We start from the raw sequence: 25169 nt of genomic DNA, 5'->3' as shown, positions 1-25169 counted from the left end.
TTTTTCTGTTGTTTTTTTTTTTTTTTTTTGATAACATACGTTAGTTTGTTTTTGTACATATTGCAGCTCCAGATCATGCTCAAATCTGTATGTCATTAAAAGAAGAAAAAAAAAAAAAACGAGAAAAAAAAAACTTGCAATATTGGCATAAAAATGAGAAATTAAAAAAAAAAAAAGTGATATAAAATCTCGCTGTGCGGATGTCTTTAATTGTCATTTGAAGCTCAAGCAATTACAGTTTCTTCTTTTTACACCTTTACTTAAAAAAAAAATACTGAAAGTGTAGAAATGGATGACTCAACCCCCCCCCCCCCCCCCCCCAAAACACATAAACACCTCCCGTGGCTGCAGGGTGAAGGCCGGTGAACATGAAGCCCATTTGGAGATCCCAGCCGAACATCCACTTTCATCTCAGCTGTTACAAGCTCCGCCCACATTTGCTCACCAGCAGTCAGTTATTAAACGTGTACATTTACAAACACGTGAAATCACTGTCATTTGTGTTCATACATTCATGAATGTGCTCACATCTTCACACATTACAGCAGAATACTTCAGACGTCCAACATGTTCCTCTTCGAACCTTCAAAAACAACACTGAGGAAACGTTAGAAAGAAACAAACACCAGAATGAGCTGCTACATCGATGCTGCTAATATTTAACACGGAGATCAGGTCTTTGAAGAGGAGCTGCAGGTGTTTAGAGTCCCACCAATACACGATACGGCTTCTCCAGCTCCCGTAGTACACACAGTACACACACAGTACACACAGTACACACACAGTACACACAGTACACACTGGGTCAAGGACAAGCGCAAAACTATTTGTGCACAGGATGATTTTGTTTGCAAAACAGGTGCAAATAAAAGGCTGTTTAAAAATATTGTTTCTATTACGCAACTAAAACGAAGGGCGAAATGTTCAAAAACAAATATATATATATATATTATAAATGGTCAATAATTACTGCAGATTTTTGTATTTGTCTGAATATGTAATCCCAATATTTCAGCTGGTTTAAAGCTCTGAAGTATTTCTGAACAGCAAATCAAGTTTTTTTTGTTTTTGTTTTAATATCCGTCACGGTCGGCGTTTTCTTGGCTAACGAGACAATTAGCTTCGTAAGCAATAACAGCGCCAGCAAAACAAACTGTTTTTACATTTCTTCCAGCTAAAATAAGACTAAAAGCGTTAAATCGCGATCACTGGAGTTGTTCTCCTACTTTTGAAGTGTTTTTTGAGAATCGCACCGTTTCGCTTTTTCACGCCATTTCCGGTCGCTACATGCTAAGCTAACCCTCCCAGGACCCGGTCGGGTCAAACTTCTTTTCTTTCAGGCTTCGTTACTGTCGAGACTCAACGCAGCGATCGAAGGGAATTTAACTTTAGCAGATGTTTAAATTTCCGTTTTTTGTTTTTTCCCTCTTTAAGGTCACGTCGGCTCGTTGAGTTTCAGAGTCGAGTCTTCGCTCCTCGACCCGTTCGGCCGGGCGAACCGGGGTCAGCGACCGAAACGAGGTCAGCTGTGTTTCAACTCTTCACGAGTCTCTGAAGGTTTGGACGGAGGACGAAGGACGAAGGACAGAGGACGGAGGACGGAGGACGAAGTGGGGTTTGGTTTTTTCTGCTTCATCAGCAGAAACAGTCTTTTCTACGTCGGACTTCGTGGCCCGACGTAAGATGAGGGTTCGGTCGCCCTCTCTGGACTTTAAGGAAACATTAGTTGATTTGTCGGCTGCGGGACGCGTCGTGTCGCAGTCTGAGCTAAAAAAAACAACAACAAAAACAAACAACAACAACAACAACGGAGCTGCTCAGAAACACGAGTCCTCGGAAGCAGCGTGAAGCGGCTTCCCGTTCAAACACCGCCGGTTCCCGTCACTCCGGTTTACGTCAGCTCGCTCCAGGCCGACGGGCGGACGCCGGTGTAGGTGAAGCGAGTGCTGGCTCCGCTCGGGGGGGCGTGGCCGTTCTGCTCGGGGGTCTTCGGCCCGGATCTCAACCTGCACGCTTCCCCTTTAATCATCCTGCTTCCGGCCGACGACTTCCCGCCGCCGCCGCCGCCGCAGCTGAAGGTGGCCAGCATGCCCTGGCGGAAGCGCTTGTTCATGAAGCAGTAGATGATGGGGTTGACGCAGGCCGACGTGTAGGACAGCAGGTGGATGAAGGAGATGGGCGCGCCGGTCAGCCGGTAGGCGGAGCGCCGGTCGAACGCCTGCCAGGCGTTGACCACGAAGACGGGCGTCCAGCACAGGAAGAAGAGGAAGACGATGACCAGCAGCATGCGGACGACGCGCTTCTTGGCCATCAGGTTGGACGTGGAGCCGCCGCTGCCGCACACTCGGCCCGCCGCGGGTTTGGCGCCGGGGTCGCCCGCGGCGACGGCGAGGCTCTTCTTCTTGGACGGCTGCAGGTAACAGCCGTCGCCGTCTCCCCGCTTGATGCTGCTGCCGCTGGATTGTCTGTCTGTCGGGGAGAAGAAGACACGAAAGGAAAACGACGGCGGTCGACTTATCGTGGCGTCGAAGTTTACGTCAGTAATTCAGCACGTCGGTTTGAACGAAGGTCGTTTGAGTTGCGGTCTTTACCTCGGCTGGACTTCCTGCTGGACAGCTCGAACCTGATGCCGCGGTAGAGCTCCAGGGAGATGAGTCCGTAGGCCGTCATCATGACGACGCCCGGGATCAGGAAGAGAAGCAGCAGCAGAGACACGTACCTGCAGCAAACACAGCAGGCGAGGGAAGCGGTTGCATGATTGCGGTGTGAACATTTGACCTCTCGACCTCGGAGCGACGTTCGGTTTACCGACGGCTATTTCTCATCCGGACGAGTTCCGGTTTGTAATCCTGTTTTCAATTTCAATTTCTTGCCGGAAGATTTTTGTTTCCCCCGTCGCCGGCGGCAACCGCAGGCTGAGAAAATCAATATCGGGACGGCGAAGGCTTTTTTTTTTTTTTTTTCCCCATCTCACCAGGACTGCTGGATGACGTCGTTGGGCCACACCAGCCGGCACATGTGACCCGTGCTGTTGTCGAGGCGGGTGAAGGGCTTCAGGGCGCTGGAAACGGGGTACGGCAGCATCAGGACGAAGGACACCACCCAGGTGGCCGTGATGACCTTGGCGGCGTGAGATTTGGTCTGCCACGATCTGGAGGTCAGAGGGTTGCAAATGGCGCTGTAGCGCTCCAGAGAGATGGCCACCAGGTTGAAGGTGGAAATGCTGACGGAGACGCCTGAGAGTGGAAACAGAAATGTAGAAAGGTGAAAAAAAAACAACTCCAAACATGTTTAAAGTTCACGAAGTAACGTGTTTCATCTGGTTTGGTTTATATGTACAAAAAAAGACTCGCTCTTTTTTTACGCTACGCTAACGGCTCCCTGTGCTCGTAGCTTCATACGGAAAGACGAAAGAAACATGAATCTTCTTTTATTAAACCTGCAGTACGAAGCTTTTGTCTCCCCCTTCTGCCAGTGAGAGGAATTACAAAAACACTGCAGAAACGTAAAGTGGGCAGATAAATAGTTTTGAGCGTGACAACCTCCAAGAAATAACTCGTTTTACGGTCAAAATTTGATCCACTAACATTTTGAAAGTCCAGAAGAGGCTCATTGTTAACTTACTTTATTTTCATTCGTGTTAGCACGGGGCTAAACCGGAGTTAGCTCCGCCCACAGAGCATGCCCAGCGCGGGAATGTCTCACCAGACACCAGATTTAAAAACTTAAGTTAAAACTTAAATGACTCGGTAAACCCTGTAATACAGAGACATTTTATTGACGGAGCAGACATTCATTTATTGAGTTTTCTTCCTCCCAGAATGATCGACATCCTCCCGATCGGCGTCAACACGCTCGGTAACAACAACGCAACCAGCTGCAAGACATTCAAACGATTGCCGTGTACGACCCGAGAAAGAGCGACACGTAAACAGATCAACGCTCAGATAAATGATGCGCGGTGATGCCGGAGGGCAGCGCGCCGGTCGCCGTGAACAAGCAACAGGAAGGAAGGACACAAATTTCAAATCACATTTCCTAGCGGACGTGTAATTGGATGAAAATGAAATATTATTATTTGGGCAGAATCGGTAATCGTTGCGCCTTATTACGAAGCTCCCAGCAGGGGGCTCTCAGGGAGGCAAGAGGAAGAACAAAACTGGAGAATTGATCATAATCACCAGCAAATTAAAGCCAAAGAAGAGCTGATTCACATCCTTGATCAGATTTAGTCCTCTGAATCTGCCTGTATGGAAGATATCAAAAGGCCCAATTAGAAATAAAGGAAACAATGAAATAAAGTGACATGAAATAAAAAATACAAACTGTATTAAAAGTGAAAAATATGTAATAAACAAAAATAGTTTCAGTCTTTAGTACCTGAATAAATTGTGACATTGGAATAATTTCTTTCTTTGATTTATTTTTATTAAGGACATTTTAAATCCTCTATAGTTTGTGATTTCTGCAATTAACTGCTCATAAAATAATTGGAAAATGCTTTAATTTGGGAATTGGTTTAAAAAAATTAAAAAAAAAGAGTAGGTAATCAATATTTTTTACTGAATTTTTGACAAACTCACTAACAGTTCTTCTCTATTTCTTCTATTTTCAGTTTATCATCCGGCATTACAGATTTACCTCGAAGGGCTTTATTGGTGCAGTTTTATATTATATTATATTGACAGACAGACGGGAGTCACTTTTAGGTATTTTAAGGATCCCGTCAAAACGTATTTCAGCTAAAATTATCAATAATAATTTTTGTCTGGGACGGGTTAAGCTATAAAAAGTACCATTACCTCATCAGAAATCAGGACGTGACCTCGACCGGTTTACTAAAGTAGCTGCGACGTCCTCGTGTCCTGAGGTGAAATTTAAAGGTGAGTCTTAGTGCTCATCATCTGGACTGAAACCTTCCAATTAGTTTTGTCACAATATTCATTTGTATTTCTTCTTCCCACGAACCAGCCAGCATTCCTCTCAACAAAGCCCGTCACACACCCTGTAATTATGAATGTGACTTTGACAGATCATTAAAAACAACAACCCAGACTGAAATGTGTTGCTGCCAATATGCCTTCAGGTGAATGTGGATTTTGTTACAACATGTTTCCTCTGAACAGGATTGTCTTCAGCTCGGCCTCGGATGACTTCAGTTATCCTCTCAGACGTGTAATGTAATTCAAATTCACCACTGAAGCAGAGTTGCATTATTTTGGGTGAAATATGAGGAGATGGCAGAAATGGGTTTGAATTTGGCAAATTCTGTAATTCTGCTATTTTAAACCAACTATACGACATCTAATATCACGTTTAAACGGTTTCCATATAATATTTAGGAACCTATCGAGGTCGAGTGACGTTTTTAAGTTTCAAAACAGCATCACTTACAGATCGGAGCTGAAAAGCACAATCATGCAGAATGATCCACGTACCCATGAAGTACATGACCAGCTTGCATATGCCGGTGCCGAAGATGAAGTCCCTCATGAGGTTGGGGATGAGGGTGAAGGGGATGCAGACCAGGGACACCATCAGGTCGCTGACGGCCAGCGACAGCAGGAACAGGTTGGTGACGGTCCTCATGCGCCGGTTCCTCACCAGAACGACGATGATGAGGCTGTTGCCCAGGACGCTGAGGAGGAAGATGAGGCTGTAGAGGGCGATCCGCACCGTCTGGTTGATGTCTGAGAGTCGGAAAAACAACGTGAGGAGACGAATGTCATTCTTAAAATTGGAGCCTGAAGGCTGTTTTGACTCCCCTTCTCCCAGACACTGCCAAATGTTTGGCAATTTAAAACATTTGCAGCATCACTATAATAAAACTAAATGGAATTTATTAAGCTGTTGTATCTTCAAACATGTACAAAGTTGACGCCAACGTGTTGTTTATTTTGAGTCCATAAAGTAAATGATGGTGGTCCTGTTCACTTCACGTGCAGAATGTGGTGCACTCATTACTCATATGTGTCACTACTAACATGCAGCGGACTGCGTTAGCTGCCCGGAGGAGCTGAGCCATGTGCGTAATGCGCACCGATGCGAGATAAAATGCCCAAAGCAGTCGCTCTTTTTGCGCAAGCAGGAGTCCAACAGATGTATTTGGACACACACATCTTTTAAAAGAATAGACAAGATGCGCCATGGCATGTGGTTGTGTCCCCCTAAAACAAACAAACAAACAAATAGAAGAACATGAATTGTTAATGTACCTTGAGGTTCGGGTGAGGGCTCCTGCTCGCTCTCGCACTCCGAAATATTCTTGATTCCAAAACTGCACAGGATCTTGCTCAGAGCAGTGGAGTTGATGAGCATGTCGTGTATCGTAAACGTCTCCATTTCGCTCTCTCTCCTGTAGCCTCAAGTGAATTCAGCCAAACGAACAGCCACAGTCATGATCTTTTTAAGAAAGAAAAAAAAAAAATGCTCCAAAGGATGATGGGATGTGACAAAAAAAACAAAACAACAACTAAATATCCATAATCGATTGAAAAAGATAATGAATGCGAGGAAGGAGTTTCCGTGCGCGCTGTCTGTCCGTGCGTCGCGCTGCGCTCCTCTGCCGCTCGGCTTCTCCAGCTGCACTGACAAACATGTGGAAGAGTCACATTCTTCAGCCCGGGTTTTAGGACACCCCCCCCCCCCCCCCGCTCTCCTCCCTCCTTCCCCTTGACCACTTTTTAAAAAAAATTTCAATCCACCAAGTAGTACATCATCTCTGTAATAGAGAGCTGCTGAGGCGGGGTTGAAACGTTTGCTCTTATCACAAAGTTTGTTTTATTTCTCAGATGATTTACAGGAAGATTAAAGCCCAATAAAATACAACCTTTTGAAAAGAGTCCAAGTACTGCATCTACTGCCGGCTGTCTGTACATCCAGGCCTCTGTGGTACGTGTCAGCCATGACTTGATCTCATGTGAACATGTCTGCAACAATATGCCAGCTCACTGACTCCAGCTGTAACTGTTGTGATGGTTGGAGAGACAGGCTGCCCATTATCGCCCAAACAACGCCAGCTCCAATATTCTGGATTCAGTCAGTGTCTCCTTCTAAGGAACAAAGATGTTCATATGTCAAAGCAGAACGAGCCTACCGTTGCGTAAAAATACTCTATTAGGAGGAACCCAAACTCAGACTTGAGTAAAAGAATCATTGGCTACTTCAAATGTCGAAAGTTAAAGATAATCAAACTTTAGAGGAGTCTGTCAACGCTGCACTGAGATGTAAATTGAGATTAAGCTAAGTTAAACCCCCTTTTATCCAACGTTAGTTTAATATTCAAATTTTATTGCATTTTATTTGCAAAGTTAAGAATTAGGGCATGAAGATGATGAGATGTAATGATGCCATGTAAATGCATGAAGAGAGAAAGAGAGACACCACGGGTTCAGGGTCGACTGAACCAGCCCGAACTATAAGATTTATCAAAAAGCAAAGTTTAAAGCCTGATTTTAAAAGCAGAGAGCGTGTTTGCCTCCCAAAGCCAAACTGGGACCTGGTGGCACAATCAATGATCATATAAAAACCACGATTAGTAGAGTATTTGGTGAGTTTAGTTGTCAGATGAATACGTTGGGATATTACAGTACAACAATATTCCACTCAGAAATGTTACGGAGTAAAAGTATAGTATATAAGTACAAGGAGCTATAATCTGGACTAAAACAGTCCTTTTACTTTCATGAGAAATGTATGGTTTTTTTATATGTAATAAATCGAGTAATGCCAATGTGAGAAATGTAAAAATTTAAAACATCCTCGGAACCCTTTTTTTTTTTTTTTTTTCTAAGGTCGGAACCAAAGTACGTGTTTCTTGTTTCCCTCCTTGCAAGCGCAGCGGCCAGTGCTCAGTTGCTAGGTAACCTGTGGAGGGGGCGGCTGCTCGTCGCAGGATGCTGAAGGCGAAATAAATCAATAAACCAAGCCGGGTGGTCTCGGACGTTAAAACTAAAGTAAAACGGAAGGATGGACGAGGGCACCGAGTTGTCTGTGACCACCGCTCAGGTCATCCAGCGGCTCCGAGGAACTCATTTACACTCCCTGATAGAGAGGCAAGCCAAAGTGAGTCCGTTAGCATGTGGCTAACGACGCCGTCGTTAACGTTTTCTACTTTAATTTATTTTAACGTACAAACTGCATCACGTATCTTCATATGTTGTTGTTTTTTTTTCTAGGATTGTTTACATCGACCTGAGATAAAACTGGAGTCTCTAAAAGAGGACGTGCGCAGTTTTCTCAAAACCTCAGGTCGTATTTTGGTTTGTTTTTTTTTAGCTTCCGTAGCAGATTTGTGACGTAATAAATTAAACCCTGGTGTTTTTTTGTTTTGTTTTTTTTACAGGCTGGGAGAGAAAGCTGCAGAATGCAGTGTACAGAGAGCTGCACATGTAAGTGACTCTTACTGTCTAAATATCCTGGTCAGGTGATTGGAGGGAAACTGCAGCTGGAAAATAAAGAAATCCACATTTATTTATAACACATCAAGTCGGTGATCGCGGGTGACGTCACGTATGTAAGAAGGTTGTTAGGAGCCAAATAAAAGCGTAAATAGTTCGTATTGTTTCCTCACACTTGTCTTTTTTATCTACTGAACGCATTTTTAAATGAGGTCATCACTTATTGATAAGCAGCAACTTTTACGCACTAATTACTCCCAAATTCTTTAAACATCCCAATTATACAGCATTGAGCTGTTGTTCGGTCTTATTTTTATTTTTAATCCTATTTTTTGGTCTAATTTTCCAGCTCGTAAACTCGTTTTTTTCCCCCCTCAATAAACGGCTTTTAAAAGTGCACTCTTATCTTACTCTCCTCAGACTCAGACTTTGAAAGGACGACATCCTTCTTCTGACCCGTGTGGAGCTCTTACAGATGTTTACGTGAGGCTGAACGTTGTTTAAGGACCTCGAGTCCTTCAATACGGTCTGAGCACGCTTTAACGGCGCGAGGCGACCGCAGACGACTGACATCTTTTATCCGTCTGAAAGCTTTTCCCCTCTTTAAGTAGATTTCTTGTAGAAATGAGACGCTTGTGGAAGCGGTCGGCCTCCGGGTGAAAACGCGGTGGCGTTGTGTTGCGTCCGCTCCGTTCGTTGCACCGTAACTCTCCCGTTCTTTGCGTTTGTTTATTCCAGCCAGCTGCCTCCGAGTCGTCCCGCGGCTCCTTCAGAGCATCTCAAGGAGCCGCTGGCCTACATGCGCAAAGCACAGGTCGGTCTGTCGGCTCACATCTCCATCACCTCTCCTCCCCCTCTGACTCCACTCAACTCTAACATGTATTTATTGTTTTTGTGACCTGGGTATTTCTTACTGACTATCTATGTGTGTTTGTGCTCTTTTTTTTGTTGTAAACAGGCCAGCTGGGAGAAGCGTGTCCTCAAAAGCCTGAACAGCATGAGCACCGAGCTCGGAGTTCCTCTGGCTCGCATGGTAGCTACAAAATGTTGTCAATCGCAGCTACTGCAGCTGGCGACGTTTCCTCTGGTGGAAAAGCCTCCGTCACGCTGCTCTTCTCACATACATGTCTTCTATTTGACCCCTGAGCTGACGGAGCGGAGGCTGCAGAGCTGCTCGGCCTCCCAGCACCAGTTCTGTAGCTGTTAACCTGACGATAACCAGACCGAATTGTTTGCACATCAGTTTTATTATTAGCTTCGCTGCACTCACACCGATTCTGTATTCACGACTAAACAAGCTGATGTGATGTTTTCTCTTTGTTGAAGTCTCTCTCTCTCTGTTGGCTCCACAGAGGCCGGCGGCGGAGCAGAAGGAGATCACCAACAAATGGAACGAGATGGGCACAGACGAACCAGGTCTGGAGTCCCCCGGGTTGTTGTTGTTGTTGTTGTTGTTTTTGACTCGTGCAATCTGCCTTTTATGAAAGATTAGTGCTGATGTGCACTCGTGTATTTAACATCAGCTTAACAGAACTAAACCAGATCCTGCACTTCCTTCCCTGTTTGCTTTTTAAGCTGCATTGATCCGTCTTTCAGAGGGACCGAGTTTCACTCTGCAGCATCTCACCAGCAGATAGTGTCGCTTTTGAAGATAATCGTTCTAGTTATGTTGTTAAAGATAGTATTTGGTTGCTCTCTGTTTACGAGTTGTTGCATCTCACTGAAGCAACTATTTGCACTCTGAGCCAGGAAGAACAAACTAACCTGGTGTCCTAACAGTGTCACCGTGGCTGGAAAGGTGTATAATAACATTTGGGATGTCCCGTCTGCTGGCTGTAAACACTTTGGGCTGCGAATATAGAAGCTGTCCAGACTCTCTGCGCCGAGGAGCTGCGATAACGAGCAGAACACCTCCTTCCGTCCAAAACCTTCGTGTGCCGTCGTCGCCTGAATTTACTGCCGTGTGCTGAAGACGAGAGGATGAAGGTCACGCTTTAAAGCTTCCAGCTGCTCTGGTTGCACAAACGCGTTCAGAGGAAGCTCGATGGCGTGACCTTTGACCTCTCATACTTGTGTGAGGTTTCTATTATTAACTCTGAATGTGTTTTGTATGGCTGCAGATTTAACTAGCTTTCGGCCCGTCTACGCCCCCAAAGACTTCCTGGAGGTGAGCCGCTTCCTCTCAGCTCAAAGCTTCAAGGTGTTCGATAAAGACCCCAAACTGAACTCCATTATTTTTTACATCGCAGGCTTTGATCAGTTTGCGGAACCCGAATCACGATAGCAGCGAGGACGTCAGCGCCAGGAGCCACTGGGGCCTCATCCAGATTCCCCTCAACGTCCGGGACATCCCACAACTGGTACGGATCCTCAAACTAAACACTTACAACGATTTTTTTTTTGTTTTTTTTTTAGGAAATGAAATCTGCTTCCATGTTTTGTTTTTTGTGTCACACTCTCAGAGACGCGTCTACTCGGAGATGAACCTGAGCAGCGGGCAGCTGGGCATCGACGACCACTCGCACGTCCATCCAGGTATTCACAAAAAAACAAGCAACGTACGCTTCTTCATGAGAGGAACACGCTCACTGGCGTTCTTACCGAGAGGTCGTGTGAGAAGATCGATATCGCTCTCATGTCCGTGAGGTCAAATATGAAACCAGCAAGTTAGAATTTGAACAACAACTGTGCAATTAAAGGTATAAGAAGGACACGCTGGTGGTTTTACAAGTAGCGTCCTGGAGACTCTGCAGGACTTGGCCAAGAGTAACTTCCTGTTATGGCGGCCTACAAATTAATTTAATTTTTTTTTTACAGTTTTGAACCTTTCTGAGGATTTTTCTTTTTAATCCCCATTAAATCCACAATACGAGCCTGAATCCTCCTTTACAAACACCAAATATTCATTCCACACATTTCCAGTTGTGGTGAATCACACTGTGAAGTCCAGGTGTTTACCTCGGTTTAACGCTCTTATAAACCTCACAGCCTCATATCAGCTCCTGTTCCTCTCTCTGTGCCACACGGCTGTCTGGGATGTCTCAAACAGTCTCTGTGAAGTCCACGTCGTGACATTGTTCCATTTTGGTGTTTAAAGCTTTAAATAGAATCGTCTCTGTGTTTGTAAACCAATCCGATAAGATTATTTCTGATGAGCCTGTCGTGTTTCTTTCTTTTTGTCTCTCTGCAGACTTGTTTGAAAACGAGTACTTTCAAATCGGGAAAAGAGGTTTGTTTTGGCTTCTTAAAATTTACTCTATAAATTGTGTTTGCTGTAGTTTTGTTTATTTTTTTTAACTGTGACTCTCGGCTCTCCCCGAAACACCAACGACCTCCTTCTCATTGTACTAATTGTATCTGCAGGTCTGTGAGAGCAGAGCTGTCACAGCTTCTTTGGTTTGGAGCTACGTGTTGTTGTTTTTTTTTTACCACTAAATGAATTAAAACGAGGAAGAAAAACACCCAGAGGACTCCAATAAACAAAATAGGGAGCAAGTACATTTCTTTGTCAGTTGCTCTTTGAAGGAGCATCATTACGATATCATTGTTCACTGATCATCGTTGTTATTGAGTCGGTTATTCACTGCTTAGAGGAACTTCACGCTCCAGTTTGGGGTTTTTATATTTCAACCTCATTTAGACCGGCAACACATTCTGATTTTATTTTTACATTAAAGAGTCTTTTTCTGGAGATACCTGTCAGAAAAAAAGTCTAATTATATCCACTGTGATCCATTTATATAAACTAGTGCAGAGAAAGTACCAGAAAGTGTTTTTTGTTTGCTGATTATTACGGGACACCGACAGTTTAATTTCCAGTATGTCTGAGTGTTTTTTATATCGTAGTCACCATTACGGGAAGTCTTTGTTATGATTTTTTATGTTTATACATTTTCAGATATATTTGTGCTACTTTACGTGGTTTATGTCTGTTTTTATAATAATGAATCTCTGACCCGTCCCAGCGTCGATCTGCCGGTCTGTTGTCGTGCAGATGTTCATTTTCTCAGCAGATTCAGTCGTGTGTTTGCACATATTATGTCATTATGTTTCTGGGGGGAAAATCACGAGGCCTCGTTGTGTTTGTTAGGTCAGTCGCATGTTTGGTTGATAATTCAAGTTTTTAGAAATTTCATACATTTGTTGTTCCCGCAGTCTTTTATTTTGGCCCGAGAGCCGACTTTGAAGTGACACTGTGGTTTTTGATTGACAGTTGAACATTATGCACAAGCAGAGTCACGAAGGCCTTTAACCGACCGAGTTTATTGAATTGAATACTGAAATCGAGAGGTAGACATGTGTTTATTTATTTAGTTATTTTTTTAAAATTTTTAAGGTATCGTCTTGATTATTGTTCACATTCACTTGTGAATCATTTAGTTTATCCAATGTTAGAAAAAAGTTAGCAAATTTCCTCAAAAGGCTGATTTCTTTATATTGTTGATTGTTGTTGATTTGTTTTTGGTTTGCAACCTAAAACCTCCAAAATATAAAATTTTCAATGATAAAACAGAAAAGCAGCAAATCCTGATGATTGAAACAAGCTGGAACAAGTGTTTGTATTTTTGGGGCATTTTTGCTGAATAAATAATGTAGAGAAACAGTTTAACATTTTGGGAAATCTACTTGCTTCATGTTCAATGAGAAGATCAGTACTTAAAAAAATAAATAAAATGGAGCCAAGAGACGTTTAGTTTTGCATCAAAGCTATAAAGTGTCTCAACTTCTTGTCTTCCTCTTGTCCAGTGATTGTGGAGCAGGACAGCGCGGCGGCTCAGCAGTACAGCAGGCAGGGCTGTCCCACCGGCCTCCGGGCCGACCTGTGGGCCCTCATCCTCAACTCCACCAACCAGCCACAGGTACACACACACACACACACACACACACACACACACACACACACACACACACACACACACACACACACACACACACACACACACACACACACACACACACACACACACATGGCTGAGTGTTTGTTGTAAAGCAGCTGCAGTGATTCCCAAACTGCATGTTTACTACAAGTTTTCAGCTGCGGCTCTTTTCACGGTTTTTGTGGTCGCGGCTTTTTTCCCCAAAAAATGTTTGTGGCCTCTCGTGTTTGTTTCAGGATCCTGACAGAGTTCCTCTCTAAAAACACGACACGTCGCACCGACCGACCTGTAAATTCTACGTTTATCTCAGCTTGCCGTGGTTCCTCCCGTGCATGCAAATGTTAAGATAATCACATGCTGGCGATTCAGCACAGTTATCCCAAACAGAGCGGCCAGCTGCCTGTGTGGCGGAGAGGCCTGTGTAAACGCTGGCTTCCACCGGCCTGTGTAAACGCTGGCTTCCACCGGCCTGTGTAAACGCTGGCGTCCACCGGCCTGTGTAAACGCTGGCGTCCACCGGCCTGTGTAAACGCTGGCGTCCACCGGCCTGTGTAAACGCTGGCGTCCACCGGTCTGTGTGGAGGCCCAGCTGATAAAAAAAACAAAAAAAAAACAGTGCTTGTGATTGCGGGATTGATTTTGTTAGGGAGTGTTTCGGGGATACTCGCGGAGGTCTGGAGAGCGTCAGCGCTGCTCTGGACACCACAAGGGCAAACACATTAAACAGTCAGAGCTCAGAGTGACAGACTCTTTGAAGTACTGCAAAACTCCCTCCATGTTGTTCTGCAACCTATTTTTACTTTAAAAGGTCAAATCAGTCTTGAATTTATTTCTAAACATGTAGAAGTTTTGTCAGACAGTAGCTGCTTATCTTTTTTTTCTATTGAATTTTCAGATGTGCAGCCTAAAAAAAGGGAACTGCTGTGACCTGTATAATCAACTCCCAGATATTCCAGCAGAACTTATTCTACTGACGCTGTCCATATCACCGCGTCGGTCTCCGCTGTCAAGATCTCCGTTTCTGCTCTCGCATCCGCTGCTCGTCACCGAGGACATTTTTATTGCTCGGCCTGTTCTTTAGTCCATTTATGATAACTTGTCTCAAACCGGAGGCTCGTTTGAGTTTAAGCATGCGGTCGGAAACACGACACCGCTCCTCCTCCGAGCTCGGATAAATCCTGCTGTCATCACAGTCTTGCGGAAAAATATAAAGTTGATTTAGCAGCATCCGTCAAGAGAGAGAGGGATATTTTAAATAATATATAAGGGAATAACATTCCTTTCTACTTACCTGAATTATACAGAAATGTTTTTATCCATAAAATGGCGTGATAGGATGTGAGACTCCAGTTTTAAAACATTATGTCACCAGTTTAAATAATGATATTTAATATGTGATCTTCATGCATGTTATTTCTGACATAAAACATGACGGCTCGCTGCTGTTTCAGGACGTGATGCATTACGAACAGCTGAAAGCTGGAGTCATCCAACACGACCTGCTGGTGGACAACCTCATATATAAGGTGAGTGCACGTCCAGGAGGTGACAGTAAATTAACAACAAATACTGGATGTTATTTGGTGAATTTTTATATTTATATATATTTACAACACTTCAGTTTCAGCTCTGAAATAACTGAAATGTAATATTTGCTGCATATTTTCCTCATTTTGAATTGAAACTGCTCCTCCTCAACAGGATGTGAAGCTCACCGCCAGTAATGACGACTACTACTTTGTGTTTGAAGATTTTCTCTATCAGGTGGGTTCTTTTCTCTCATTATTTATTATACCTGTACTTTTTCTCAAAAATCCCCCTCAGGCATTTAAATATAATTTTTTTTTATAAAAGGCTCCATTTTTAATAGAAAATTTATATCTGATGTGTTTTTTTTCCACCAGAAATTTCAATGATCTGGTAAAAATCCTTCAAATGATATCTTCTCTTCCTCCCTCATTAAAAACTCCATACATACAAATATATTTAATTTCTAAGGTTTAACAGCTGGACATAAGATGTCTTTACTATTGTCTGTAGTGCGCAAAGGAGGCTTTAAATTTCCACATTATATTTGTACGGACAAGTTGATTTGGACCAGGATTGGCCTTCAAACTATTTGTGATGTCACAAATCGTGCTCATAGGCCCGCCCCTCGAAATCAAGTTTTCAATGAGGGCAAAAGTTTACATTAAACATTTAACTGTAGGAACAAAAAGAAAAACACAATTTGAAGTGGAGGGTGAAATGATTGTCCTCAGTATTAATATTTGTATTTAAAAGAAATAGTTATTTTTATGAAGTCTGTTAAAAAGGTCAACGTTTTTATATTTATTGTGGTGTTTCTTACTTTATTATTTACATAAACTGTTCTCCCACAGAAATTTAACCCTTCGTAGAGTTCAACCTGTTAATATTTATAATAATAATTTAAATGGGTTTAAATGAAATCATGTGACTGTTTGTTTCTTCCATATTTCACTTAAACAAGAGCTTGAAAGTCACCCAGGATCTGATCTAAACTCCCGTCAGTCAGCTGTCACTCACTGACAGAACTCCTCTTTATCTGTTCAGCCTAGACGAAGATGTGACCTGATATTAGTAGCGTTGCTTCTCCGGGAGCCACCGCTCTGTTTGCTCAGCAGATAAACACACATATATACTGTATATACAGTATACTCGGAGACCGGTTTATTCAGCACGTCATCCTCCTACCAAAGACTACACGGCTGCATGAGGAACAAAGCTCCAGCATCCCGGTCAATACTGACTAATTGTAAAGTCACTCGGCGGTGGGAAAATCCACGTCATGTCAGAACAGCTGTTCTTAAAAAAAACAAAAAAACCACTTTGAAAGTTCAATGAGTTAATTTATCAAAACGAACATCTTTCAATGATGGACATGTTGGGAACTGATGAGAAAAATGTTCTTACTTGATTATCTCCACAAGCAGAATACCTTCCTGGTCTTTGTGACTGCATGAGGAAGATAAAACCTCCAGTGAATTTGCCAGTTTATACCGACTTTATTAAGACATTTTATTTGAGGAGCACATTTCACACTCGGGGGACAATTTAGTGAACTTCACATGATAAAAGCCAAAGATACAACAAATATGATTACAAAAATATAAAGTGCATGCAACAGAATAACTGATGTTAGTTGTGAGCCTGACATGTCACTACTGGAGTGGGAAGAGGCGTCCGTAATGGTAAAGTGCAAATAGCATTAAAAATATACGAGATCTTATTCAAAGAATAATGTTATTAATCTGTATTTGGAGTACATCTGAGATCTCCTGGCATGTTTAGTTTGGACTAAATGAACTGAGTCCATGGATCTAAGCTGTATTCTGGACCTAAACCATTCAGGGATTTATAATAGTAATAATAATGATAATAATCTTTATTTGTATTGCACCTTTCATGCAAGAAATGCAGCTCAAAGTGCTTTACAGCAAGAAGATGACAAAAAAATGACATAAAAAGGAACATTTAGAAATGTAGAAAAGAAATGAGATGCATGAAAAAATACATAAATTTAAACACAGTTAAAATACAAAATAAAGAAATATGTATTTTTAAGGCGCGGTAGTTCAAAATGCTTCAGGAGCAGCAGTAAAGTATTTTGTGAGCCAGCGTCCCTGATATCTGCAGGTAAACAAGAATGGACGAGTAGGAACACTTTCATGACTAATGTGCTTCATGATTTTTAAAGATCAGCGCTGAGAGAATGCGTCACTGTATTCTGTATATTTTTAATAGTAATCCTGAAGGTCAAACAGGACACGACACATTTCTCCCATTAAAGAGCTCCTCTATGAGTCGCCGCCGGTTTAATTTTTTTTCCCCAGACAGAAGATTTTTTTTTTTTTCCCCAATTTGTCTTAAGCGGCCGGCGGAAATGAAATCTGTCTTCAGAAATTGGACCGTGATGGAAAAGAACTCCCACTTACGCGGCCGTGTCACGGAAACGAGCGGCCACTCGAGGCCACGGCGCCGCGGCTGACTCACGACGTCCTGCAGCGGCCGGCTGCAGGTGCGCCGCTTTAATAGACTTCTTACCCAGGAGGAAGAGCGAAGCCACTCGAGGCTGCTCGACATCACCGGCACCGCCACAGATAAAGAGTATTAACTGCTGTCGGCCTGATCCCCCGTCGGCAGGCCGGGATACGCTCACATGGTAAACATGCAACCCATGAGACTGTGGGCGTGTTGGAGAGAGACAAGAAAAGCTGTTAAATGCTCTATCTCTCTCTGTGTGTGTGTGTGTGTGTGTGTGTGTGTGTGTGTGTGTGTGTGTGTGTGTGTGTGTTTCCCAGGTGCTGCTGTGTTTCTCCCGGGACACCGCCGTCTTGGAGCACTTCAAATACAACAGTGCCACTCCTCCCAAATCCTACATCCAGGGTGAGATGATGTGTCCTTCTCACACACACACACACACACACACACACACACACACACACACACGCACACTTAAACACACACACACGCTGCGTCATCACATGATGCCCTCTCCTCACCCAGATGACTTCATCTGTTTGTCAATGTGTTCATGTGTCCCGCAGGGAAAGTGGGAGACGAAGAGTGCGCCGTTGTTTATCCTCCCAACGGTGAGTCTGCACCGTCACATTATGTTATTATTATTTTATTATAATTTTATTATGCTCTCATAATGACCAGCAACAAAAAATGGGACGACACTGTTTCACGTGAGGCCGGAGATTTACTGTCGTGAGTATTGTTGCTTGCGTACTCGTCCTCTGCACTCTGCGTGTTACTGGAGGACTCCACTAGAGGGCGCAACCAGAGCAACAAGGATCTAAGCAGAACATCCGATATGCCGGATGTAAACGCCAAACATCATCCGCCAACCCTAACGGTCTCTGACTCGTTTCCGTTTAGTTTTGACGTGCGATAATTCAGAGATTCACGTTGAAATAATAAACAACAGAAGTACAATGTTTAGACAATTTCTTTTTTTACCAGGAGCCTGAAATAAAAAGTCTTTTAAATGACATTGATAATAAATGTTTGTGTGTCAACAATGCTCTGACGAGAAAACTGTCATTGGAACAGGTGTCATCCCCTTTCATGGCTTTTCTATGTACGGTGAGTATGTTCAGTACTCATGATATTTCTGTATCAGGAACATAATGAGCAGGCTATAACACGGACTCTGTGTGTGTTTTTTATCCCACAGTGGCACCTTTATGTTTCTTGTACAACGAGCCGTCCAGACTCTACAGCGTCTTCAGGGAAATGTACGTCCGCAACTTCTTCCGACTTCACTCCATCTCCTCGTCTCAGTCGGTACGTTTCTGTCCATCAGAATCAGCTGCTCGTCCAGCTCTTCTAGCTCTTCTATCTCTTCCAGCTCTTCTAGCTCTTCTATCTCTTCCAGCTCTTCTATCTCTTCCAGCTCTTCTATCTCTTCCAGCTCTCCCAGCTCTTCTATCTCTTCCAGCTCTTCTATCTCTTCCAGCTCTTCTATCTCTTCTATCTCTTCTAGCTCTTCTAGCTCTTCTATCTCTTCCATCTCTTCCAGCTCTTCTATCTCTTCCAGCTCTCCCAGCTCTTCTAGCTCTTCTATCTCTTCTATCTCTTCCAGCTCTTCTATCTCTTCTATCTCTTCCAGCTCTTCTATCTCTTCCAGCTCTTCTATCTCTTCCAGCTCTTCCAGCTCTTCTATCTCTTCTATCTCTTCCAGCTCTTCTATCTCTTCTATCTCTTCTAGCTCTTCTATCTCTTCCATCTCTTCCAGCTCTTCTATCTCTTCCAGCTCTCCCAGCTCTTCTATCTCTTCCAGCTCTCCCAGCTCTTCTAGCTCTTCTATCTCTTCCAGCTCTTCTATCTCTTCTATCTCTTCTATCTCTTCCAGCTCTTCTATCTCTTCTATCTCTTCTAGCTCTTCTATCTCTTCCATCTCTTCCAGCTCTTCTATCTCTTCCAGCTCTCCCAGCTCTTCTATCTCTTCCAGCTCTCCCAGCTCTTCTAGCTCTTCTATCTCTTCCAGCTCTTCTATCTCTTCTATCTCTTCTGTCTCTTCTATCTCTTCCAGCTCTTCTATCTCTTCTATCTCTTCTATCTCTTCCATCTCTTCCATCTCTTCCAGCTCTTCCAGCTCTTCTATCTCTTCTATCTCTTCCAGCTCTTCTATCTCTTCTATCTCTTCCAGCTCTTCTATCTCTTCTAGCTCTTCTATCTCTTCCAGCTCTTCTATCTCTTCCAGCTCTCCCAGCTCTTCTAGCTCTTCTATCTCTTCTATCTCTTCTATCTCTTCCAGCTCTTCTATCTCTTCTATCTCTTCCAGCTCTTCTATCTCTTCTATCTCTTCCATCTCTTCCAGCTCTTCTATCTCTTCCAGCTCTCCCAGCTCTTCTAGCTCTTCTATCTCTTCTATCTCTTCTATCTCTTCCAGCTCTTCTATCTCTTCTATCTCTTCTATCTCTTCCAGCTCTTCTATCTCTTCTATCTCTTCTATCTCTTCTATCTCTTCCAGCTCTTCTATCTCTTCTATCTCTTCTATCTCTTCTATCTCTTCCAGCTCTCCTATCTCTTCTATCTCTTCTATCTCTTCCAGCTTTTCTATCTCTTCTATCTCTTCTATCTCTTCCAGCTCTTCCAGCTCTTCTATCTCTTCTATCTCTTCCAGCTCTTCTATCTCTTCTATCTCTTCCAGCTCTTCTATCTCTTCTATCTCTTCCAGCTCTTCCATCTCTTCTAGCTCTTCTATCTCTTCCATCTCTTCCAGCTCTTCTATCTCTTCTATCTCTTCTATCTCTTCTATCTTTTCTATCTCTTCTATCTCTTCTATCTCTTCCAGCTCTTCTATCTCTTCTATCTCTTCTATCTCTTCCATCTCTTCCAGCTCTTCTAGCTCTCCTACACTGTAAACGGCTGCATGTGTTCCTCCTGCAGGGCATCGTGTCGCTGTGCCTGCAGTTCGAGCGTCTGCTGCAGACCCACCTGCCTCAACTCTTCTACCACCTGCGAGAGATCGAAGCGCAGCCGTGAGTCGCTCGCAGCTGTTTCCTCCTTCGCGTGTTTGTTGTCCAGAACGATGCAGCACCAACACGGCTTTAAAGATTAGTTCACCGCTAGAAATTCACCATTTATTCGACCTCAAAACGCTCCCAAAAGGGACCGAACACCGAAAGACAAATGTTGAAGTGCTCTGTGAGTTTCACATCCTTTTAACTGAAGTCTTGAATATGCAGAAAGAACCTGCTCAAGGAGGATTTTTATTTTCACTACAAGAAAACTGTAAAATTACAGTATTGTTCATTAGAAATGGAAACGTCCCACCCTGAGTGAAGCCGTCCTCCTGCAGCTGTACCTGCGTCCTGCCCTGAACTTTAGGAGGCTTTAGTTTCACAGATGAAATATATATATATATATATATATATATATATATATATATATATATATGCTTGTTATTATTACAACAACAATCATGTATTCATCTTTTATGCAGCATCACAAAAAAAAACAACAGACGCGTCATGTTAATTTTACTGTTTCTATTTGGGTCATAGATTATATTTCCATGTTTATCTGGTATTTATATGATATATTTATGCTGGATATGATGGACCTGCAGTCTCTTTGCAGTCCTACAGTAATGAGCTGCTGCCATCTTGTGCTTGTTTACGGGAATAACAATTTCAAAACCCTTTTAAAACAGTAGAAGATGCAGTCGTTAAACCTGCATTCACACTCATATTTGAAGACGTCTAAAAATGCTGTTTGCAAACAGATGTGACGTTTGTGTCCTCAAGGTTGCGTATCGCCTTTAAGTGGATGGTGCGCGCCTTCTCCGGCTACCTTTCCACCGATCAGCTGTTTCTGCTCTGGGATCGAGTCCTCGGATACGACTCGCTGGAGGTCGTCGCAGGTGGGCGAATATTTCACTCACACTCGGCTGCAAACGAGGCGGCAGCAGCCTCCATGTTCGTACACAAATATTATGATCTCACAGACACCGTTTCTCTTTCCTTTTATTCCCCCCTCCGACCCCCAATTTCCTCATCTCCCGTCTTCTTCTTCCTCTTCTTCCTCCTCCAGTTCTAGCGGCGGCCGTGTTCGCCTTCCGCGCCGAGAACCTGATGGAAGTGACGTCGCTGGCCTCCGCCGAGGTATGTCCGTCTCACTTTCCACTTCTTCTGCATGTGTGACCCCCCCCCCCCACCCTCCTCCACTCCCCTCCCCCCACGTACTCCTGGTAGGCTGTAAATAGCCACTAAAGACCAGCCAGTACCAGTAACCCAGTCTTTTGAATGCACAACCCGACACTCAAGAACCCCTCGCCCTCTTGAAGACCCGGCCCGCCAACACCATCTCCTCTCCCTCCACATCCCAACGCCGCTTATCAGGAACACACTCAACATTACATCCAACTCTCTGCTCCACTTTTTTATTTTTTTTATTTTATTTTATTTTATTTTATGCAGAATCATCTTTTTTTTCTTCTAATTTGTCGACTGAAGGATTAAATGGCCCGCGGTCGCCTCCCACACGTCACTCATGCTGCGATGTTACAGTAACCCGTAATACAACTCTGGTGCTGCACCCGCTCCCCATACGGCCGTCTGCTATCATATAACATGAAACCAGAAGTCAAACATACAATCACTCGCCTCCCCTCTTCACCCCCCCCCCCCTCCCCCCATCTCCTTCTCCTCCTCCGAAGGGTGACGGGAGTTCAACGACAATGTGACGCATCGAACCGATGTGCTCCTCCAGCAGGGAGAAGATATCATAACACTGGTCCTTATCTTATATTTAGAACCTCGGACCCAGCGCTGAAACATTAAACCCTGTCTCTAAACACGATAGGGTCCCTAAATTTAATCCCCCACCGATCCCAAAAGGACAGGGTGGGGGGTGGAGGGGGAGCGGGGGGGGAGCTGTGTCCTCTTCTCAAGCATGGATTGTCACTTCCCAAGGATCCTGCATCATCATTATTCACGTCGTCCTGTGTGGTTCTTTTTTTAAATCTCGAAATATGTTTCTGGAGAAGGGGGGGGGGCTTTTCATGCCTTCCCACGGGGCGAAGGTAAAGAGTGCTGCGGTCAGGACAGGTGGGGGGGGGGGGGGGGGTTTAGATGACCAAATCTTACTTGTGCTTTCTTTGACGAACCGTCCTGCAGGCCGTCCTCGCCGACCTCTCCACTCTGAAGGTCATACCACTCATCCAGATCTTTCTGTTTGCCACCGCCATCTGAAGGAGGCCCGGGACGGCAGCGGCTGGTGGGGGGGTGGGGTGGGGTTGGGGACGTAAACATCTCAGCATAACTTGCATGACTAATCAGGAAACAGGAGCTTAATGTGCGAGACACGGGAAAAAAATAATGCAGGAAAACGTCCATAGACATAATAACCCTTCATCTGGTCCACAGCCAAACCCATCTTTAGCATGCATGCACCAGGAATAGCGACTGCCCTATCACGTTATTAGATATTATACGCCGTATGTAAGTATAGCCTGTGACCGGTAAGGCTCAGATGGCCTCCTTAAGCCATAGGCTCTGCGGGGGGGAAGGAAAGGGGGGGGCTCGTTAGGAGACAAGTCGCACGCAGCAGTAATTGTACTGCCATAGAGAACAACAGCAATGCCTCCGAGCTCGGCTAATGAAGTGTTAATTAGCTCTTGCAATTTCCTCTGCTGCGCGGCTCCTGCTTGTTATTAGATAACGCTGAATGATGAATGAGCAGATTGGAAGTCTGAACCACAGAAAACACGGAAAACTGAATGACGCTGGAAGCTGCTGTGTAAATAAATATTGTATTTATGAAGGGAGTTACTGCACTATTAAGGGACGTTTGTAGCACCTTCAGTGCTTCAGTTTATTTTATAATATTTTGAATTATGTATTTAATTCCTCTATTCTGTAATTTTATTTTAAAAATACATTCTATGTAATCTGATTTAAATGCAATCAGATCCATTTCTTTTTATTATTGTTATTTCATTAACAGTATTCTTTACAAGTCACGTGTTTAGTTTTTTTTCTGCCTCCTAAATTAACACATTTTCAACAATACAAATAAAGTTGAGTTGAATTGGTTTTCTCCGGATTATTCCATGAACTCATCACCGTTGATATTTTTTATGGCTTCAGTGTGTCGCTGGCTGATCGTCGCCGCTCCCTCATTGAATATTTCTCCGGGCTTGTGTGACGGTAAATATTTGGACAAGGTGTTCTGCTGAAGCTCACCGCAGTCGTCCCAACGGGTCGACGTGTCAGGAGGCGTCATTCGGGGCCTCGACGCCCCCTCGGCCTCCTCTCTGCTCCGTCGTTGGCCTCCCTCCTCCCCGCCGCCCCCCTCCGCCGGCTCGTATCGAATTATGCTGCTCCTCTCTTTCGCCTCGGCCTCTCCTGGCTTCTTCTACATCTGCCACCTGTTTACCAGGACTCCCACGGCCCGACTCCGTTCCTCCCGAGACCGGTATCACCTGCTTTTAGTCCCTCCTGGTGGCCGATGCGATGCACTGCGGGGCAATTTGCCGTCTGTCCGTCAACGCTCGGAGGCTGTAGGATCTCCGGTTGGAAGTTATGAAGTGCTGTGAGCTTAATGAGCGGTTGGACAACGAGCGTGTTGTTCCGTGTTTTGGCTCCGTACTCTTGTTACCGATGACATAAAATGAAAACAACCACAGGGGGTAGAGGGGTGGGGGGTGGGGGGGTTTCTGACCACAACCCTCTAAAACAGCCCCCCTCCCAGTCCTCAAAGCTGTGATGGGCAGTTTTAAATTTACGTAGGCAAAAAAAAAAAATCTACAAAGTAATAATGTTCTAAAAAATACTTTAAATATACCTTGAATTAAAAAGCAAGTTTTAAAAGCCTGTTTAGGTTTTAAATGCGGAGCAGACGAAGCCGACGGTGTTCTCCACCTCCATTAAAGCCCATCAGCGTCGGCAGCAGTGTCATTCAAATTTGTCTTTTTAAATTAAAACCAGTCTTCTTATATAAGAAGTCAAAGACCTGCCTCCCTCCTATTGTGAAGCTATCGTGCAGTCGACCTTCACGTCCGTCCTTGACTGGAGATATTCTGTGTTGCCACGCTGCCCCATTAACACGTCAGCTGTTAAACCGTGTGTCATAGTGCGTTATCACAAATGATAAATACTCCGTATCACAAGGTCGGAGAGACGTCTTTACAGTCAGGAAGAGATGGCCGCGTCGTGATGTTCATGCATGAAGCTCCGAACTGTCTCACATCTCTTTCCTTATCTAGTAACTACACACATACTTATACTTACATATCCCTTAAGTACGCACTAATATTGGCCGAACTAGTTTCAGCTTTTTGTCTGAAATTAAATGAACTGCAAACGTTGATATTTGTCAGCTTTGTTTGATTTATTTATTTATTTTTAATTCGTATTGATTTCATGTTGTTTTGTTTGTTGATTGTGTTTCTTGCCCTCAGGTCTCTATATTGTAAAAGAGAGCTTGTTTCAGGTAGTTAAACATTTAAAAAACAAACAAAAACAATCATCTAAAGGTTGTCGGGTCGATCCCCGGGCCCGTCCCGAGGTTTCCTTGAGCAGGTGAGCACCTTGCATGGCAGCTCTGCCCCCATCCTGGTGTAAATTGGAGGTAAATCGTAAAGCAATTAAATTATTTAAATGCACCATTTGTGTTTAATTTCTGTTCCCATTAGATCCTCTTGAATCCAACACTGAACCTTTAATGCATGTTCCTATCGTGCATTTAGTTATAAATTAGTTTTAATACTTTGTTAATATTATAAGGACAGTTTCTGTCCTTCAGAACGAACCGGATGTTGTCAGTAGAATCGATATAAAACAAAAACATGATGTGGTCCTTTAAGCATCATTTCTTGGTACCGCGCGGGGCATCTTCAAAACAGACAGAAAAACGT

At 43.8% G+C, this 25169-nt stretch overlaps 2 protein-coding genes across 3 annotated transcripts; one reads left to right on the top strand and one right to left on the bottom strand.

The window, feature by feature from the left end:
- Positions 1 to 320: 320 nt before the first annotated feature.
- cckar (cholecystokinin A receptor) lies at positions 321 to 6536 on the bottom strand. Its single transcript, XM_069169799.1, has 5 exons — positions 6216 to 6536; positions 5439 to 5690; positions 2975 to 3236; positions 2592 to 2719; positions 321 to 2469 (listed from the first exon to the last, which is right to left on the bottom strand). The coding sequence occupies exons 1-5, from the start codon at positions 6340 to 6342 to the stop codon at positions 1892 to 1894; spliced, it is 1347 nt and encodes a 448-aa protein (XP_069025900.1). The 5' UTR covers positions 6343 to 6536; the 3' UTR covers positions 321 to 1891.
- Positions 6537 to 7868: 1332 nt separating this feature from the next.
- tbc1d19 (TBC1 domain family, member 19) lies at positions 7869 to 23346 on the top strand. 2 transcript variants are annotated; one of them, XM_069169744.1, is made up of 21 exons: positions 7869 to 8064; positions 8178 to 8250; positions 8345 to 8390; positions 9138 to 9213; positions 9358 to 9432; positions 9752 to 9815; positions 10520 to 10566; positions 10649 to 10759; positions 10862 to 10934; positions 11590 to 11628; positions 13146 to 13258; positions 14728 to 14802; positions 14978 to 15040; positions 17599 to 17683; positions 17845 to 17889; positions 18356 to 18388; positions 18480 to 18589; positions 20198 to 20289; positions 21058 to 21173; positions 21344 to 21414; positions 22429 to 23346. In XM_069169744.1, exons 1-21 carry the CDS (start codon positions 7969 to 7971, stop codon positions 22501 to 22503), a joined length of 1578 nt encoding a protein of 525 aa, XP_069025845.1. In that variant the 5' UTR covers positions 7869 to 7968; the 3' UTR covers positions 22504 to 23346. The 2 variants fall into 2 exon arrangements, with proteins under 2 accessions (XP_069025845.1, XP_069025846.1); XM_069169745.1 differs by lacking the exon at positions 22429 to 23346 and adding an exon at positions 21969 to 22341.
- Positions 23347 to 25169: the final 1823 nt, after the last annotated feature.

The sequence above is a fragment of the Embiotoca jacksoni genome, unplaced genomic scaffold, assembly GCF_022577435.1.
Source record: "Embiotoca jacksoni isolate LCO1_2020_lvr unplaced genomic scaffold, fEmbJac1.0.p SCAF_47, whole genome shotgun sequence".
Lineage (NCBI taxonomy): Eukaryota > Metazoa > Chordata > Actinopteri > Embiotocidae > Embiotoca > Embiotoca jacksoni.
The sequence above is the reverse complement of the archived record's forward strand: the minus strand, read 5'-3'. Positions and strand labels throughout refer to the sequence as shown.